The sequence below is a fragment of the Schistocerca cancellata genome, chromosome 2, assembly GCF_023864275.1.
Source record: "Schistocerca cancellata isolate TAMUIC-IGC-003103 chromosome 2, iqSchCanc2.1, whole genome shotgun sequence".
Classification (NCBI taxonomy): Eukaryota; Metazoa; Arthropoda; class Insecta; order Orthoptera; family Acrididae; genus Schistocerca; species Schistocerca cancellata.
Window position 1 is genome coordinate 945,721,989 of NC_064627.1, and position 21,036 is coordinate 945,743,024.

General features: G+C 40.6%; 1 protein-coding gene across 4 annotated transcripts in view; it reads left to right on the forward strand.

Annotated features, from left to right (window-relative positions):
* The window catches only part of LOC126162917 (uncharacterized), a 252,238-nt gene that overhangs the window by 109,348 nt on the left and 121,854 nt on the right, over window positions 1–21,036 (forward strand). For 3 of the 4 annotated variants that reach the window (XM_049919735.1, XM_049919733.1, XM_049919734.1), the window contains exons 10-12: window positions 3,007–3,443; window positions 17,366–17,426; window positions 17,759–17,869. In XM_049919735.1, the coding sequence (XP_049775692.1) occupies window positions 3,007–3,443; window positions 17,366–17,426; window positions 17,759–17,869 (609 nt within the window). The remainder of the gene's footprint in view (window positions 1–3,006; window positions 3,444–17,365; window positions 17,427–17,758; window positions 17,870–21,036) is intronic. The other variant, XM_049919736.1, reaches the window with a different exon arrangement.

The following is a 21,036-nucleotide window of genomic DNA, read 5'->3' on the forward strand; positions in this document are numbered from 1 at the left end:
CAACTACTGTAGTGGCATGTCCCCATGTATTGAGTGACTATAACAGGCATTTTGTTGACAATTTTGATTGTCTAAAAGGAGACTGTGGTTGTGATCGCGAAAGTAAAAAATGGTGGCATAGGCTTTTTTTCCACTTTATTGATATGTGTGTAGTGAGTGTGTTTATCATACACAAAGAAATTGAAATGGAACAATTCACGAATAAAGCCTTCCGAAGGAAAGCGTACAAAGTACTGCTTGCCGAGGCAATTGTCCATCACAGTAGCTTAGGTCAAAAAGGGAAGAGCGTAACTCTCAGTAAACATAAACCACACGTGGACAAACAAATCAGATTGGAAGGTAGTGCACATCAGCCAAAATAGGCCACATCAAGATGATGGGCAGTATGCAGCACACATGCTGTCCCTGTTATAACAGTGTGGGTGTGTTCTTCATGTAATGTGCCTCTTTGTCTACGAAAAAGCAGAACTTGCTTTCAAACATTTCATTCTCAATAATGATGTACTTCCGAGTTGTTTGTGTAAATAATTTCCTAATAAAACTGTTCAAAATTTTGCCTCTCAAAATTTCTCAACAAATAAGTAACCAATGAGTATTATGGGCAGTGGTTAACAGAGGTAACCACAATTTAGTTGACTGTATTTAAAAAAGTAAGCAAAATGTTGTAAAATTGTATTTAAATAAATTGTTTTGTTTGGTAAGAAGTTTTATCATTTTGACAAATCACTTGTTTTCATTTCCTGCCCCTCAAAGAGTCAAAAATGTGTGGTTAACATTGATAACCACTGCCCCTGAAAGAGATAGCCTTGTAAGGAAGTGAAAAATGTGTAAGAAACATTTCAGACAAGAAGAGAGTTGAAGCTTTTGAAATGTGGTGCTACAGAAGAATGATGAAAAATAAATTGAGTGGATTGAATAACTAATGAGAAGGTACTGAACAGAATTAGTGAAAAAAGATATTCGTGGCACAACATGTGTTAAAGAAGGCGCTAGAGAGAGATCAAGGTTTGAATAAAGTGAGCTGGTTCAAATGGATTAGGTTGCAGTAGTTATGCAGATATGAAGAGTCTTGCACAGAATAGACAAGGATAGAGGGCTGCATCAAACCACTACTTAAGGGCACAACAACAATAGAAACAGCACTTACAATCATTTGGTTTTTATACAGACTAAATTATGGAGATTAAAGTCTACCTATTAGGCAAGCAACTGTTCTTTTTAATGGCCATATATGTTACACCACCTTTGTGCCATCAGTGCGTACTTTTATTCAGTTGTATAAAATGCAAACGTGTTTTAAGCAAGAACTGTTGCTACCTTATTTTCTAGAATGTTATGTTATAATGTTATATAGCTTTCCATCTGCAACAAAATGATGTTATTGTGAGCTTGGTCAGTGAGTTAACAAATCAGTTTATCTATAAATGTAATTTTATTGCATGAAAGAGTTTCATGACTATATTTCGCAATTATGTAGTTATTTTCATAGTATCTGACCTCATCTACAAGCTCATCTATTGTTGTAGTACTCCCACAATACTCGCACCAAGCATATACCGACTTACATGCAACTTTTTTCAGGCAGTATGCATAGAACAGGTATGCAGAAATTTTAAAATAGGACATTCAGAACTTGTTAGAGTACTTGAAAAATTAAAGCTCACATAGCATAACTGCTGCCCACTTTATGACGTATAACCATCACCTAACTTAAAAGGACAACACATTGAAAAATATTAAAATCTACCCACATATTGTTCCAAAACCTTACCTTAGAAGAAAACTTCCACATATAGAAGACAATACCAGGAGGAAAATAGCTTCAGTTTATGATCTTCGCTATTGGTTCCTGTATAATGAACAAGTTAGCTTTACGTTAAAACAAAACTTGTCAAGGTGTATGAAAATTTGATGTACAGAGGTTTTGCTGTCACATCATTGAAGGCATTTTCATATCTATCTGTACACTTATTTTGACTTCAGTAATTTTCTATTTCTTTGTTAGACCTTCACTTCATTTGAATCTATTCTAAGGCTCTGTCTGTTTTATTGTAATTTCTTAATGATGCTTATGAACCATGGCACATATTTCCCATGTTTCAATATTTTATACAACACACATTTATTTAGTGTGTGTCTGACAGTACTGTAAAGTTTGCCACATAAATGATCCACGTTTTCTTCCCTGGAGTTGTATATATGATGCAAGCTACTCAGGTATCCTTAGCAAGTTGATTTTAAGTGCAATTGAAGCGTTCCTGATTAAATATTTCTAACTTCTGCCGAGTTTCCTCCACAAGCCAGTAGGAAGTCTTCATTTTCACTGTGAATGGAGAATAATTTTGTCTTCCTTGTTTGAAACAGGTTTTTGTTAGCCATCAAGTAACCAGTAGACCTACGAACTTGAACATCTACCTACACATTCTTATGAAAAGAATAGTTGCTACTCATCACATAAAGACTGTCAGAAAGTAAGCTTTCAGCTGACAAGGCCTTCATAGGAAACACACACACACACACACACACACACACACAGTCTCTGGCTGCTGAGACCACTTGGCCAATAACTTACTTTCTGACAGTCATTTTGTTGTACCTATCTGCGACTCAACATCTCTGCTATATGGTGAGTAGTAATTAGTCTTTTCATAATATTGTCATCTTCCATCATGGACTTTCCATTGTTTGATTCTACATGCACATTCGTTACACATACAGTATTTTGCATGGCACAATGTACCTTATATCAGTGCTACTCATTACCTTTCCTTTTCCACTCGCAAACAGAGGGAACAAAAAATGACTGGCTATATGGTATACGGTTCCGTGCGAGTGCTGATTTCTCTTATCTTGTCTTCACAGTCCTTACACGTGATGTATTTTGGTGGCTATAGAATCGTTCTGCAGTCTGTCGTAAACTGAGTGATGTATTATTAATAAACTGAATTATTTTAAAGTTTTGTGTTTATTTTGATATTTGGGTGACCTGATGTGTTATTTGAACAGGCTCTCTGCAGATGAAGAATGTGTCACCAATCAGATTTTGAAATTAAATGCCAATGCTAAGTGTCCAAAGAAACTGGGAATGAATGAATGTGATCGCACAAAGCCTAGAACTCATGGATCACCTCCTAGTATTGATTATGATGAAACAATTCAAGACATTGAGAATGAAAAGCAAGTTGTGGATGCTGTGGCAGAAATTCCAGAGACAGACATTCTGGCAAAGAAGAGTACTGAATCAGACGACGAGGGATTTGGTGAAGCTCCAGAAAAAGGTGGTCAGTCAGAAGATTACATAAGAGAGAATAATTTGGATAGGATACAGCCATTCATAAAGTTGGCTTCAGGGCTGTTAAATGAATGGAGCTGCCTTAAAGAAGTTTTTCGCATACCAAAAAGGGAGAGAATAGAACAAATGAAAGAGCATGAACGAGAAGCAGGTGAGCTCTAATTTCTGTAACTTTTGTGAATTTATTGTGTGTTTTTTTGCATTTAATTATTGGATCCTTTTAACAGCTCAGTTGTCATTAAAAACTTTGAACTGATAAGAAATTTGTGTCATTTGCAAAGTGATTGTTTGAATTATGAAGCAAAGACATATTAGACAGTTTACATGCCTTATTTTGTTCATTATTGTACACACTTATGGTATATGATTTGGTGGGTAGATACCAAACTACAAATCCATCGATCTGGGGTTCAATCTCAAATTGGTTGTAGCATTTTTTTCTGCCATTTATTTCTTGCTTCATATCTTAAACTAATTTGTTATTGGGAAAAATTCCAAGTTGTGGAGTACAATAACGCTTTCGGTCCCGTTATATCTATCTGGCTAATGCAATTCGAAGTTTAGAACAAGGTAAGGACATATGATGTCCAGTAAATCCTTGCCTATTGGAAACACACTGGTGTTCAAAGCGACATTCTGGTTGGCGAAGCCTTTAACATTTTTTTATATAATTGAGAAATGGTCAGCAATAGCAACAGAATGCAGTATGCACTGGACATTTGATAGGACAGATTCAAAGATGAATAACTGGTTGTCAATTAGAGCTGCAAAAGTGACTAAACTTAAACAGCCCTTACACAAAACTATTGAAGAAGGATTTTTACTGGTATGAAGGTCTCAGAATTTGGGTGAAAGAGAATTGCATTGAAAAAGTGTTTGCTTTAAAAATTGTAATGATCGAAATTTAGGCAGCACTTATGAAAACAAATGGCTGAAGTGATCCTAAGCTTAACATTCTACATCTACATCTACATCTACATCCATACTCCGTAAGCCACCTGATGGTGTGTGGCGGAGGGTACCTTGAGTACCTCTATCGGTTCTCCCTTCTATTCCAGTCTCGTATTGTTCGTGGAAAGAAGGATTGTCGGTATGCCTCTGTGTGGGCTCTAATCTCTCTGATTTTATCCTCATGGTCTCTTCGCGAGATATACATAGGAGGGAGCAATATACTGCTTGACTCTTCGGTGAAGGTACGTTCTCGAAACTTTGACAAAAGCCCGTACCGAGCTACTGAGCGTCTCTCCTGCAGAGTCTTCCATTGGAGTTTATCTATCATCTCTGTAACGCTTTCGCGATTACTAAATGATCCTGTAACGAAGCGCGCTGCTCTCCGTTGGATCTTCTCTATATCTTCTATTCATTAATTCAGCCGCTCAGAAACTGAAGAAGAATGTGAAGTTACAACCTTGGTTTTTATAGATTTGGATTTTATGCCAAAAAATACCTATAGTTTACCCTAAAACATTTTTTTAACTGTTTGTGTTAGATGGCACTGTAATTGACAAAATTCAATTTTTCCAATTATTGCAATTAATAACCTACGCATTTCATTCTAAATTACATTTGCAATTAAAATGTGAACTTTTTTGTTCCAAGCAGTTGATATTTTTATTAAAAATGTAGTTTAGTTTTGCAGATTTGATTGTACAGTAAAATTTCTGTGGTTAGACATTTGAACTTAGCACATTTGAAGTAATGGGTGTTTTTCCTTTAGAAGTGAAAATCAAAATAGCTTTAACTTATGGCGAGGCTACAAGAAATTTGTATGCTGCTGTATCTCTTTATGCTGAAAGTTTTTTAACAGGCTATGATCTCGTACGACTATTCATCATGTTGTAAAACATTTTACTACCAAAGGAAGTGTGACACCTAAAAAGAAAAGAACTTGTAGAACAACAGTTACGAGGAACAGCAATAATGAAATTGCAATAGTAGTTGCTCATGATGCACATGCAAGTACCCGAGAAACATCTCACCAGTCATAAATCACGCCCACAAAGTGTTTTAGGAACCCTAAAACATCACGAATGCCATCCATACATTGTCTCTATGCGTCAATAACTTCATGGGAATGATTTTCAGGATCAAACAGGGTTTTTGGAAGTAGACAGTCATGCGATTACAAAAAGACCCGCAATTCTTTTGTTGAGTAATTATTCTCTGATTAGTCAAATTTTATGAACTGTGGTAAAGTTAATCATCTTAACATGCATTTTTGGAGTTTAGTAAACCTGCACTGGATGTGTGAAACTGATCATCAGTGTTCTTGGTCTGTTTACATTTGGTGCAGTTGGTAGGAGACAAAATAATTGACCCCCTAGTTTCTTAAGGCACATTGAACAGAGAAAAGAGTCATAAGTTATTGCATGATGAGTTACTGATTCTGTTGGAAAATGTAGCCTTCATAGTGTGACTGAACAAGTGGTTTCAATATGATGGTTGTCTGTCACACAACTCTGCAATAGCCCAAGAAGTAGTAAATTGTGTTTTCAGTGGTTGCTGGATCGGTAGTGGTGATCTGGTAAAGTGGCCTACCAGATCATTCGACCTTAAATTGCCGGATCTTTTCATGTGAGGTTTTCTTAAATACAAATTACATACAGAAGTACCAAATACTCGATAGAATGTGATAGAATGTATCAAAAATGCTTATGCAAAAATTACAGCAGATATGCTCATAAGTTGTGTGCATGAATTTGAAGCATGAATTAATAAATGTGTCGAAATGGAAGGTTGTCAGTTTGAGGATTCATCGTGAATTATAAAAATGGTGAGAGGCCAGGGGACTCTCCCAAATCAAGCACCTCAGTGTAGTGAGAGGCCAGGGGCTCTCCAAAATTGAGCACACCAATGGTGAGAGGCAAATGGTCTCACCAAAATCAAGCACCCCAATGGGAATGGAAAACTGTTATATCCACTTCATTGTTCCTGTATCACACTAAAAGTAGATTATTAACCAGAGATATAAATGTTTAACCATAAAAGTTTTATTGTTCAATTAAATTTGCAAAATGAAATTAAATTTTTCACAAAAAAATCAACTGCTCAGAACAAAAAAGTTTACATTCTTGTCGCAAGTGTTAAGTGGAATCAAATGCATTGCTTCTCAATTGCAATAACCCAAAAAATTAAATTTTATCGATTACAGCACGATCTACCATGAATTGAAAAAAATGGGCAGCATCAGATATATATTATGAAATTTGTGTTATCCAAACATTTATTGATCAGGGTTCACTTGGATTTTCATGGAGATTCAGGAGTCACAATGAAAACCTTCAGTTTAGTACATTAATGTCCGACATCACTGCGGTGGAATTACATATGAGTTTTAAAGCTCGTAGGCTATCAAGTCTAGAGAAAATCTGGATTTCATATAACTCTGTTTCAGAAATGTTATTTGTAGTTAAAATGTGTTTTAGCATACAGTGTATGATAAAATTTAAATAGGAAAACTATTTTTTTACACCTGACTGTGGACTCCATTAGCCATTAGGTCATACGGAAATAAGACCACTGAAGTACAGCATTCTTAGGTTAGAGAATGGAGTAGAAATTTTGTGGATTAACTGTTGCAAAGATTTAAGGCTGACTAATCATAAATAATCATTGCTGTGTGAAGGTATTCCATGAAGAAATTAAAGTGCTACAAAACTGTGATGATGAATGGCTATGTTCCAAATGATTAATGGAAAATCTCATATAAAGATGTGAAACAAATACTAACAAAGAGATAGAGGGGCTGGCCAGTACTTACCTCAGCTCAGTACAGCCGATAGATACACATAAAACAGAACCGAAAATTTACATTCCTAGCTTTCGGAACAAATGTTCCTTCATCAGGGAGGAGAGAGGGGAAAGAAAGGGAAGAAGGGAAAGGAGATTCAGTTACTCACAACCCAGGCTATGAAGCAACAGGGAAAGGAAAATAGGGAGGGTAGCAAGGATGGAGGCATGGTTGTCAGAGGGAAGCCAAAGATATTCTACTGTAAGTACTGTGCCAGCTTCAAACCAAAGAGGATGCATACAGAAGTAAAGAGGTATATAGTATAAAGATAAACACAACTATGTAGGATGAAAAGATGCGTGAATGGCTAAAGAGGAAAGGGAAAGAGGAGAAGACTGAAGAGTAAATGGGAGTGAGGTTGTTTAACGTAGGTTTAGTCCAGGGGGATGGCGGGATGAAAGGATGTGTTGGAGTGCAAGTTCCCATCTCCGCAGTTCAGAGGGACTGGTGTTGGGTGGGAGAAGCCAAATGGCACATACGGTGTAGCAGGTTCCTAGGTCCCTAGAATTATGCTGGAGGGCATGCTCCGCTACTGGGTATTGGGCATCTCCTAGGCGGGCAGTTCGTCTGTGTCCGTTCATGCGCTCAGCCAGTTTAGTTGTTGTCATGCCGATGTAAAAGGCTGTGCAGTGCAGGCATGTCAGTTGATAAATGACGTGTGTAGTTTCACACGTGGCCCTGCCTTGAATTGTGTATGTTTTACCAGTAGCGGGGCTGGAGTAGGTGGTTGTGGGGGGATGCATGGGGCAGGTTTTGCAGCGGGGTTGGTTACAGGGGTAGGAACCGCTGGGTAGAGAAGGTAGTCTGGGAATATTGTAGGGTTTAACAAGGATGTTACGGAGGTTAGGGGGGCGACAAAAGGCAACTCTGGGTGGTGTGGGGAGAATTTTGTCAAGGGATGATCTCATTTCAGGGGTTGACTTGAGAAAGTCATATCCCTGGCGGAGTAATTTGTTGATGTTTTCGAGGCCAGGATAATATTGGGTGACAAGGGGGATGCTTCTGTGTGGTCTGGGGGTAGGAACATTGTTGTTGGACGGGAAAGAATGTATTGCTCGGGAGATCTGTTTGTGGACAAGGTCTGCAGGATAGTTGCGGGAGAGGAAAGCACTGGTCAGGTTATTGGTGTAATTGTTGAGGGATTCATCACTGGAGCAGATGCGTTTGCCACGAATACCTAGGCTGTAGGGAAGGGAGCGTTTGATGTGGAATGGATGGCAGCTATCGAAGTGAAGGTACTGTTGTTTGTTTGTGGGTTTGATATGGACAGAGGTGTGGATGTGAGCTTCAACAAGATGAAGGTCAACATCCAGGAAGGTGGCTTGGGTTTTGGAGAAGGACCAGGTGAAATATAGATTCGAAAAGGAGTTGAGGTTATGGAGGAAATTAAGGAGTGTTTCTTCACCATGAGTCCAGACCACAAAGATGTCATCTATAAACCTATACCAGGCCAGGGGAAGCAGCTGTTGGGTCTTCAGGAAAGCCTCCTCCATGCGGCCCATGAAGAGGTTGGCATAGGACGGAGCCATCCTGGTTCCCATGGCCGTTCCCCTGATTTGTTTGTAGGTCTGGCCTTCAAAAGTGAAGTAGTTATGGGTGAGGATGAAGTTGGTAAGTGTGATAAGGAACGAGGTTTTTGGAAGGTCTTCGGGTGGGCGTTGGGAGAGGTAGTGCTCAAGGGCAGAGAGACCATGGGTATGTGGGATGTTTGTGTAAAGGGATGTAGCATCTATGGTGACAAGAAAGGTTTCAGGTGGGAGAGGAGTGGGAATGGATTTGAGGCGTTCTAGGAAGTGGTTTGTGTCTTTGATGTAGGATGGGAGTCTGCGGGTGATAGGTTGGAGGTGCTGGTCTACCAGAGCTGAGATACGTTCGGTTGGGGCTTTGAAGCCTGCTACAATGGGACGGCCAGGGTGGTTCTCTTTGTGGATTTTGGGTAATAGGTAGAAGGTAGGGGTACGTGGCTCAGGTGGAATGAGTAAGTCTATGGAAGCCGTTGTGAGGCCTTGTGAGGGACCTTGGATTTTTAGGATTTTTTGCAGCTCAGTCTGGATGGAGGGAATGGGATCCTGGGTAACAGCTTTGTAGGTTGAGGTGTCGGAGAGTTGACGCAGTCCTTCTGCCACATACTCCACACGGTCAAGTACGACAGTTGTGGAGCCTTTATCCGCCGGGAGGATGACAATAGAGCGGTCTATTTTCAGCTCCTTAATGGCACGGGATTCAGCTGGGGTGATGTTGGGGGTTGTTGGGATGTTCTTCAAGAAGGACTGGGAGGCAACACTGGATGTGAGGAATTCCTGAAATGTCTGCAAGGGATGGTTTTGGGGGAGGGGAGGAGGATCCCTTTGGGAAGGCTGTCGGAACTGTTCTAGACAGGGTTCAACACTGGGTCTAGTATTTGGGGGCTGTGTTTGGGTAGTGAAGTGATATTTCCAGTTGAGGTTCCGGGTGAATGAGAGGAGATCTTTAACCAGGGCAGTGTGGTTGAATTTAGGCGTGGGGCTAAAGGTTAAGCCTTTTGATAGAACAGATGTCTCTGGAGGAGAGAGGGATCTGGATGAGAGGTTTAGGACTGAATTGGGACTAGTGATATGTGGCATTTGACTGTGGTTATAGTTGAGATTTGGTCTGTGTGGGGTATGTGCTGGGATGGGGAGATTGAGTAGGGTGGCTAGGCTAGGTTTGTTGGCTATGAGAGGGGTTTGTTGAAGGTTCTGTTGTGGTTGGTGTTTGTGAGGGATAGGGAGAGGGACCCCACTTCTTAGGTGTTGCACTAGCACTGTGGATAGTTTTTTCAGGTGGTGTGTGGCATGGAACTCAAGTTTGCAGCTGGCTTCTAGGATGATGTTCCTGAGTGTGTTCTCCAAGCAAGGGTTTGAGAGGTGAAGGACTTTGAAGAGAGATAGGAGCTGTTGGGAGTGGTGGTTACATGAAGTAGTGTAGAGATTCAGGACAAGTTGGGTAAGGGCTAAGGATTGAAGGTTCTGGAAGTCCAGGAGAGACTGGTGGAAGGAGGAATTGCACCCGGAGATGGGAACTTTTAAGGTAAGCCCTTTAGGGATAATTCCAAAGGTTAAGCAGGACCGGAGGAAAAGTATGTGGGATTGCAGTTTGGCTACGGTGAATGCATGTTTCCGGAATGAATGTAAATAATGTGGTATAGGATTAGGGTACATAGTGGGTAACTGGTGGGTAGGGAAATTAAATAACTAAAGTTGAAATAGTAATCATAAGAAGGAATAAAACGGGGAGGGAAGGACGAGAAAGAAAGAAAGAAATTGTGTTGGTAATGTTCAATACCAAAGGAAGACCACTAAATAAGAAAAATACGGAAAAAGTTGACCAGACCAAGCAAGTATGTCCAGATCAGGGGAAAAGAACACACGTTGCTCAAAAACTGAGATAGGGAGTGGCGAAAAAAGATCGCGCGTGCCGCAAAAGCGATCGCGCGTGCCGCAAAAGCGATCGCGCGTGCCGCAAAAAAGATCGCGCGTGCCGCAAAAAAGATCGCGCGTGCCGCAAAAAAGATCGCGAGTGCCGCAAAAGAGATCGCGGGTGGCGCGGAAATGTCCCAAAAAATTTTCTTGTGGCAGAGAAAGATAGCCAATGGCACAAAAATATCGCCAGCAACAAGAAATCGACGGGAATGGATGATACTGGTAGGTGTGGAAGAGATTGTTGGCAGTGATTGTTGGCTGGGAAACAGCGAATAACGAACGTTAAAACTATGGAATGTTGAATAAATAAATAAAAAAGAGGACTATAAACGGAACAAGATAATAGGAGGAAGATGAAACTAGCACAGTTGGTGACGAAAATATTTATTTATGTATATATAAAACACTGAAGAAGAGAAAGTGTTAAGATGACAGACGTAAGTGATAGCTAACAAAAGGGACAAAACAATGAAGGATGTGGACCATATAGGTGATCTAAATGATTAATGGAAAATCTCATATAAAGATGTGAAACAAATACTAACAAAGAGATAGAGGGGCTGGCCAGTACTTACCTCAGCTCAGTACAGCCGATAGATACACATAAAACAGAACCGAAAATTTACATTCCTAGCTTTCGGAACAAATGTTCCTTCATCAGGGAGGAGAGAGGGGAAAGAAAGGGAAGAAGGGAAAGGAGATTCAGTTACTCACAACCCAGGCTATGAAGCAACAGGGAAAGGAAAATAGGGAGGGTAGCAAGGATGGAGGCATGGTTGTCAGAGGGAAGCCAAAGATATTCTACTGTAAGTACTGTGCCAGCTTCAAACCAAAGAGGATGCATACAGAAGTAAAGAGGTATATAGTATAAAGATAAACACAACTATGTAGGATGAAAAGATGCGTGAATGGCTAAAGAGGAAAGGGAAAGAGGAGAAGACTGAAGAGTAAATGGGAGTGAGGTTGTTTAACGTAGGTTTAGTCCAGGGGGATGGCGGGATGAAAGGATGTGTTGGAGTGCAAGTTCCCATCTCCGCAGTTCAGAGGGACTGGTGTTGGGTGGGAGAAGCCAAATGGCACATACGGTGTAGCAGGTTCCTAGGTCCCTAGAATTATGCTGGAGGGCATGCTCCGCTACTGGGTATTGGGCATCTCCTAGGCGGACAGTTCGTCTGTGTCCGTTCATGCGCTCAGCCAGTTTAGTTGTTGTCATGCCGATGTAAAAGGCTGTGCAGTGCAGGCATGTCAGTTGATAAATGACGTGTGTAGTTTCACACGTGGCCCTGCCTTGAATTGTGTATGTTTTACCAGTAGCGGGGCTGGAGTAGACTACCTTCTCTACCCAGCGGTTCCTACCCCTGTAACCGACCCCGCTGCAAAACCTGCCCCATGCATCCCCCCACAACCACCTACTCCAGCCCCGCTACTGGTAAAACATACACAATTCAAGGCAGGGCCACGTGTGAAACTACACACATCATTTATCAACTGACATGCCTGAACTGCACAGCCTTTTACATCGGCATGACAACAACTAAACTGGCTGAGCGCATGAACGGACACAGACGAACTGTCCGCCTAGGAGATGCCCAATACCCAGTAGCGGAGCATGCCCTCCAGCATAATTCTAGGGACCTAGGAACCTGCTACACCGTATGTGCCATTTGGCTTCTCCCACCCAACACCAGTCCCTCTGAACTGCGGAGATGGGAACTTGCACTCCAACACATCCTTTCATCCCGCCATCCCCCTGGACTAAACCTACGTTAAACAACCTCACTCCCCATTTACTCTTCAGTCTTCTCCTCTTTCCCTTTCCTCTTTAGCCATTCACGCATCTTTTCATCCTACATAGTTGTGTTTATCTTTATACTATATACCTCTTTACTTCTGTATGCATCCTCTTTGGTTTGAAGCTGGCACAGTACTTACAGTAGAATATCTTTGGCTTCCCTCTGACAACCATGCCTCCATCCTTGCTACCCTCCCTATTTTCCTTTCCCTGTTGCTTCATAGCCTGGGTTGTGAGTAACTGAATCTCCTTTCCCTTCTTCCCTTTCTTTCCCCTCTCTCCTCCCTGATGAAGGAACATTTGTTCCGAAAGCTAGGAATGTAAATTTTCGGTTCTGTTTTATGTGTATCTATCGGCTGTACTGAGCTGAGGTAAGTACTGGCCAGCCCCTCTATCTCTTTGTTAGTATTTGTTTCACATCTTTATATGAGATTTTCCATTAATCATTTAGATCACCTATATGGTCCACATCCTTCATTGTTTTGTCCCTTTTGTTAGCTATCACTTACGTCTGTCATCTTAACACTTTCTCTTCTTCAGTGTTTTATATATACATAAATAAATATTTTCGTCACCAACTGTGCTAGTTTCATCTTCCTCCTATTATCTTGTTCCGTTTATAGTCCTCTTTTTTATTTATTTATTCAACATTCCATAGTTTTAACGTTCGTTATTCGCTGTTTCCCAGCCAACAATCACTGCCAACAATCTCTTCCACACCTACCAGTATCATCCATTCCCATCGATTTCTTGTTGCTGGCGATATTTTTGTGCCATTGGCTATCTTTCTCTGCCACAAGAAAATTTTTTGGGACATTTCCGCGCCACCCGCGATCTCTTTTGCGGCACTCGCGATCTCTTTTGCGGCACTCGCAATCTTTTTTGCGGCACGCGCGATCTTTTTTGCGGCACGCGCGATCTTTTTTGCGGCACGCGCGATCTTTTTTGCGGCACGCGCGATCTTTTTTGCGGCACGCGCGATCTTTTTTCGCCACTCCCTATCTCAGTTTTTGAGCAACGTGTGTTCTTTTCCCCTGATCTGGACATACTTGCTTGGTCTGGTCAACTTTTTCCGTATTTTTCTTATTTAGTGGTCTTCCTTTGGTATTGAACATTACCAACACAATTTCTTTCTTTCTTTCTCGTCCTTCCCTCCCCGTTTTATTCCTTCTTATGATTACTATTTCAACTTTAGTTATTTAATTTCCCTACCCACCAGTTACCCACTATGTACCCTAATCCTATACCACATTATTTACATTCATTCCGGAAACATGCATTCACCGTAGCCAAACTGCAATCCCACATACTTTTCCTCCGGTCCTGCTTAACCTTTGGAATTATCCCTAAAGGGCTTACCTTAAAAGTTCTCATCTCCGGGTGCAATTCCTCCTTCCACCAGTCTCTCCTGGACTTCCAGAACCTTCAATCCTTAGCCCTTACCCAACTTGTCCTGAATCTCTACACTACTTCATGTAACCACCACTCCCAACAGCTCCTATCTCTCTTCAAAGTCCTTCACCTCTCAAACCCTTGCTTGGAGAACACACTCAGGAACATCATCCTAGAAGCCAGCTGCAAACTTGAGTTCCATGCCACACACCACCTGAAAAAACTATCCACAGTGCTAGTGCAACACCTAAGAAGTGGGGTCCCTCTCCCTATCCCTCACAAACACCAACCACAACAGAACCTTCAACAAACCCCTCTCATAGCCAACAAACCTAGCCTAGCCACCCTACTCAATCTCCCCATCCCAGCACATACCCCACACAGACCAAATCTCAACTATAACCACAGTCAAATGCCACATATCACTAGTCCCAATTCAGTCCTAAACCTCTCATCCAGATCCCTCTCTCCTCCAGAGACATCTGTTCTATCAAAAGGCTTAACCTTTAGCCCCACGCCTAAATTCAACCACACTGCCCTGGTTAAAGATCTCCTCTCATTCACCCGGAACCTCAACTGGAAATATCACTTCACTACCCAAACACAGCCCCCAAATACTAGACCCAGTGTTGAACCCTGTCTAGAACAGTTCTGACTGCCTTCCCAAAGGGATCCTCCTCCCCTCCCCCAAAACCATCCCTTGCAGACATTTCAGGAATTCCTCACATCCAGTGTTGCCTCCCAGTCCTTCTTGAAGAACATCCCAACAACCCCCAACATCACCCCAGCTGAATCCCGTGCCATTAAGGAGCTGAAAATAGACCGCTCTATTGTCATCCTCCCGGCGGATAAAGGCTCCACAACTGTCGTACTTGACCGTGTGGAGTATGTGGCAGAAGGACTGCGTCAACTCTCCGACACCTCAACCTACAAAGCTGTTACCCAGGATTCCATTCCCTCCATCCAGACTGAGCTGCAAAAAATCCTAAAAATCCAAGGTCCCTCACAAGGCCTCACAACGGCTTCCATAGACTTACTCATTCCACCTGAGCCACGTACCCCTACCTTCTACCTATTACCCAAAATCCACAAAGAGAACCACCCTGGCCGTCCCATTGTAGCAGGCTTCAAAGCCCCAACCGAACGTATCTCAGCTCTGGTAGACCAGCACCTCCAACCTATCACCCGCAGACTCCCATCCTACATCAAAGACACAAACCACTTCCTAGAACGCCTCAAATCCATTCCCACTCCTCTCCCACCTGAAACCTTTCTTGTCACCATAGATGCTACATCCCTTTACACAAACATCCCACATACCCATGGTCTCTCTGCCCTTGAGCACTACCTCTCCCAACGCCCACCCGAAGACCTTCCAAAAACCTCGTTCCTTATCACACTTACCAACTTCATCCTCACCCATAACTACTTCACTTTTGAAGGCCAGACCTACAAACAAATCAGGGGAACGGCCATGGGAACCAGGATGGCTCCGTCCTATGCCAACCTCTTCATGGGCCGCATGGAGGAGGCTTTCCTGAAGACCCAACAGCTGCTTCCCCTGGCCTGGTATAGGTTTATAGATGACATCTTTGTGGTCTGGACTCATGGTGAAGAAACACTCCTTAATTTCCTCCATAACCTCAACTCCTTTTCAAATCTATATTTCACCTGCTCCTTCTCCAAAACCCAAGCCACCTTCCTGGATGTTGACCTTCATCTTGTTGAAGCTCACATCCACACCTCTGTCCATATCAAACCCACAAACAAACAACAGTACCTTCACTTCGATAGCTGCCATCCATTCCACATCAAACGCTCCCTTCCCTACAGCCTAGGTATTCGTGGCAAACGCATCTGCTCCAGTGATGAATCCCTCAACAATTACACCAATAACCTGACCAGTGCTTTCCTCTCCCGCAACTATCCTGCAGACCTTGTCCACAAACAGATCTCCCGAGCAATACATTCTTTCCCGTCCAACAACAATGTTCCTACCCCCAGACCACACAGAAGCATCCCCCTTGTCACCCAATATTATCCTGGCCTCGAAAACATCAACAAATTACTCCGCCAGGGATATGACTTTCTCAAGTCAACCCCTGAAATGAGATCATCCCTTGACAAAATTCTCCCCACACCACCCAGAGTTGCCTTTTGTCGCCCCCCTAACCTCCGTAACATCCTTGTTAAACCCTACAATATTCCCAGACTACCTTCTCTACCCAGCGGTTCCTACCCCTGTAACCAACCCCGCTGCAAAACCTGCCCCATGCATCCCCCCACAACCACCTACTCCAGCCCCGCTACTGGTAAAACATACACAATTCAAGGCAGGGCCACGTGTGAAACTACACACGTCATTTATCAACTGACATGCCTGCACTGCACAGCCTTTTACATCGGCATGACAACAACTAAACTGGCTGAGCGCATGAACGGACACAGACGAACTGTCCGCCTAGGAGATGCCCAATACCCAGTAGCGGAGCATGCCCTCCAGCATAATTCTAGGGACCTAGGAACCTGCTACACCGTATGTGCCATTTGGCTTCTCCCACCCAACACCAGTCCCTCTGAACTGCGGAGATGGGAACTTGCACTCCAACACATCCTTTCATCCCGCCATCCCCCTGGACTAAACCTACGTTAAACAACCTCACTCCCATTTACTCTTCAGTCTTCTCCTCTTTCCCTTTCCTCTTTAGCCATTCACGCATCTTTTCATCCTACATAGTTGTGTTTATCTTTATACTATATACCTCTTTACTTCTGTATGCATCCTCTTTGGTTTGAAGCTGGCACAGTACTTACAGTAGAATATCTTTGGCTTCCCTCTGACAACCATGCCTCCATCCTTGCTACCCTCCCTATTTTCCTTTCCCTGTTGCTTCATAGCCTGGGTTGTGAGTAACTGAATCTCCTTTCCCTTCTTCCCTTTCTTTCCCCTCTCTCCTCCCTGATGAAGGAACATTTGTTCCGAAAGCTAGGAATGTAAATTTTCGGTTCTGTTTTATGTGTATCTATCGGCTGTACTGAGCTGAGGTAAGTACTGGCCAGCCCCTCTATCTCTTTGTTAGTAATGGCTATGTTCCGTACTATGAGGATTGTAATATTAGTGTGGCAATTGTATAAAAGAGTATGAGGATATGAGCTGAATCTCTCTGAAAGAAAGGAGAAATAACAAGAAGAATAATGACAGATAACATTTATCATCAAGATTATTGTGAAATAAAATTTTTTTGACATAATTTCTTCATTTAACTGCAAGCATCAAAATTGGTTTTCATAGCTATTTTAGCATACTTGTTTACGGTACCGACTATAATCGGTGTCAGATATTATCTTTTTTATTAATCTGATTTAAATATTTTACAAAATGCATTTCTTACATGTTTTGTAATTACATTATTTGGTAGAGGTCATAATGTAGAACTCAGGAAAAATAGTAATGCAGGGTAAATAAATCTTGCTGTAAAATGTGTAGTCTGTGAGAGTTGAAAGTATTACTTTAGAATAGTAATAGGAAAATAAGCAAAACTGTTTTTTTTTCTTTAATTAATACTTAATCAATCAGATATAAAGCAACAACAAGGAATTAATGAATATGTTAATACTTCAGCCTAACTGTGTATAATTTAAAATTGCTTCCATTTCAGATCGTGGATATAAAGAATATTTGGATAAAGAAGAAAAGCCAGATAAACAGTCATATGATCGGTATGTTATGTACTTATTTGTTTCTCATTAATATTATAATACTGTGTAGAACCGAAATTGTATATTTCATTGGGGACATTTCGCACATTGATGTCATTATTTTTTGCCATAAGTATCATATTTTTGTCTGTGGGTCATGTTTGAATTGGACTATAATTTCAGTTATAGAAGTGATTAGGAAACTATTATTTTTCTCTTTTTTGTTTTTGTTAAGTAAAATTAGTTTTTTAAGTTGTTTGTTTTAAGTTGTTTTTGTTTTGTTGACAAGAATTGTGAGACGTACCTGTTGATAAATTTTAATTGGGCATCAAATTATGTATTATGTTCTTCAGGCACTGGCGACAAGAACGTTTCCATAGTGAGTATGAAAAGGGAGTTCGTAAAAGATCGAGAGATTCCCCTGACCCAGAAAGAGTTAAAAAAAACTCAAGATTTGATGATAGGTTTGTATTTTACTTGATATACTGGAATAAGCTCAGAAAATTGTTGTATTTAAGTGTTTTGTATATCACAGCATGTTACCGTTGCTCAGCATAAGGAGCAATTGTAGTACAAGAGGCACAGCACTCTCACAAAACTAAAATGAAGTATATTATGGCTCGAGCATCAAAGACAATAAATAGAATAACTCTATTTGCAGAAAGTGGATGATGTGGTATAACAAATAATGGCATTAAAAGGAAACAGGATCCCCTGTTGTTGGAACCACAAGTTTATATTGGAGTAATCAATCTAGAAAGTGTATAAAACAAAAGTATTAAAAAAATTCTTTGACCTGTCAGTTCCATGTTTATACTATATGACAGTTACATCAGATATTGCGAAGAATTGTCACTGCCTAATATTTGCCGTAGTAACTTACATGACAACCTGTATACTATGTTATAGGACAAAGTGCAGATCCTATTGTATTAACTGACACACATCACTGAAATAGAGGTACATAGGAGGCCACTTATAATGGTTTATAAACCTGAAAACTGGTTTTGGCAAATAAACATTTCTAGTGCAGCACAAAGTATATAGAAAATGTGATTTAATAAATATCTGAAAGCTGTGGAGCACCAAGATTTTTAAATGCTAAAGAGATGCTCATATTCATTGATGGAATGAAACCAGAGTAGTGATATAGTTACAGTAGGCAGTTGAACACTGCGAAAGACATTCTCAATGGAATTTAGAGAATTGACTGAATCATAACAGTAAAATTTTGGTCAGTAATGTAAAGAACTCAGAAAACAGAGCACTTGATACCACTAGCTTCACTTGAAGCATATGAATTGACAGTTGCAGCTGATCTTAGTGTATTCAGTTTTGAATACTAACCAGTTAGTTGGTGGTGTTGAACATATTAAATTCTCAGAACTGAAGGGAAGTTAGAATCCGCCTCAGAAATTCACTATTAATATTTGTGTAGAAACATATTACTGCTCTCTGTACGATAAGCTCAATGTTCATTATTAATGGAGTTGAAATATAAATGTGTGCTAACATTGCTTTTATTTTTACCTTCTTGCTTTCTTCCATATTCTTTATGTCCACAAGTTTTATGCAAAATATCAACTATGCATAATTATTGAAATACCACAACCAGTCCGAAGTGAATGTCTACTTATTAAAATGTTAATTTTTATTTCAATAAGAATTTATCTATTGAGATACCTTATGCCGCTGTTCATTAATTTTTAGGCCTCATACTCTGCCTGGAACACCGGTTGCTGCCTTTATCGTTCTGTTTCCTTGTAACTTCTGATCTGAATTTATTATGTAACTCATGGTTGGCTCCCAAAGGTAGCTGAGAAATGTTTAAAATAGAAAAGAGAACAGAAGTTCAAATTCCACGATGGAATGACATATGAGTTAGGAACATAGATTTCTGCAAAGCATTCTTTTACAACTGAAGAAATGTACAAAATACAAGAGTGGTCAGAAAGGCTATCAGCTAAAATGAAATTTACACAGTATGTAATCACAGTGTTTGTAAATAATTGTTCACTGTTCAGCGTATTCTACAACCTTTTCAGTGCTTTTTATGTACTTCTAAATAGGGGAATATTTTCCGGTACAAAATCAACCACTTCCTCTGTTCCTCAACTATTGGCACACAGTCTGTGTGTCTTTAAATTGATAATACTGAACCAATTAAATAATTTGAAATGAGACTTTTCCTTATAGAAGTAGGTGACAATTGATGAAATGTGATGTAAATGTATAGATAAAAAAATCTACTCGCCAAGTTGTGGCAAGAGAACACACACGCAGAAAGGTTTAATTTTTACAAGCTTTCAGAGCCAGTGGCTCCTCTTTCTTGAGGGGAAGAAAGAGGGGTGAAGGAAAAGGAGTGGAGAGGTTCAGAGAAAGGGGCACAGTTCAGAAAAGTCGTGCATAATCCTGGGTCAGGGAAGACTTACTGGACGGAATGAGAAGGAAAGACTGTTGAAGTTGGTCCTAGGTTTTATTTTGGAAGAGGCAAGACATACTATCGAAGTTTTGCTGTGTCAGTCTCAGCAGTAGTTTGTATATTGATGTGCTGTGTTGCGTTGCTATGCAAAAGCACCAGAATTCCTGAAGGGTGGTTTCAGTGAAAAATTGCTGTAAGTTTCTGCAGCATGATGGATGTATTCCACAGATTGATTACTACCCTCTTCCTCCCTAAATCTATCAGACTCACACTTTTTTTTAATATTTGCTGCATCCATACAGAAACAAACTTTAGTATCTTAGATTGTTGATGTCCACTACAATACCCATAAAAAAAATCAGTTTTTCACTTTCAGCAGTCAAGATTACCTAATATATGTGTCAATGATGGTCATTTTCTCATACTGTAGTGCTGTGGCCTGTTGTCGGAACACACTGATTATTTTCAAGGGAGTTAAAACTGGTTAGAAAATCAATGACAAATCCAATATCTTGCATTATTACAGTATTTTGTGAAATAAAGACCAGGTGCCTCTGTTGTCTGACTACCCCTTGTAATTTTTTGTGACTTTCTCATGGAATGTCATTAAAACAATTAAGGTGTAAAGCAAGATATTTTTTAATTATGATTTGGGGAGCATGTGTCTATGCATGGTGTAAAACACAACCATTGATTTCATTGGCAAGTAAATATTTGTTACCCCTAGCTGCTGTTACCAGAAATGCAGCTTACAATATGGACATTGTAAGATGACAATTAATACAACAGTATGGACATTATAAGATGACAATTAATACAGTGTGTTGATTTTGTAAACAATATACGTATTTTCATTTAGTGCCTTGATTTATAAGCACACTAGACGAAACAGTTGGCACCCAGAGGAGCGATTATTTTAGTACCATGTGACACCACCTGTGGCCTAGATAGTAACCTCAATTTGGCAAGGAAAAGAGTCCACAAGTTCCTTCAGGTATGCCATATCCAGCTGAAGCCAGTCTTTTAATGATTAGATCCTTAGAGCTACCAAATTGCAGAGATGTTGATTTCTGTGTTTCACCACTCTTCCAGATAGTCTCAGACAGTTTCTATGAGATTACGATTGGGTTATTTAGTGGGTTAGTTGAGGTGGTATATGGTGCTTCAGTATTCATGACACAAAGAACATATGCATGCTATCGTGCGAAC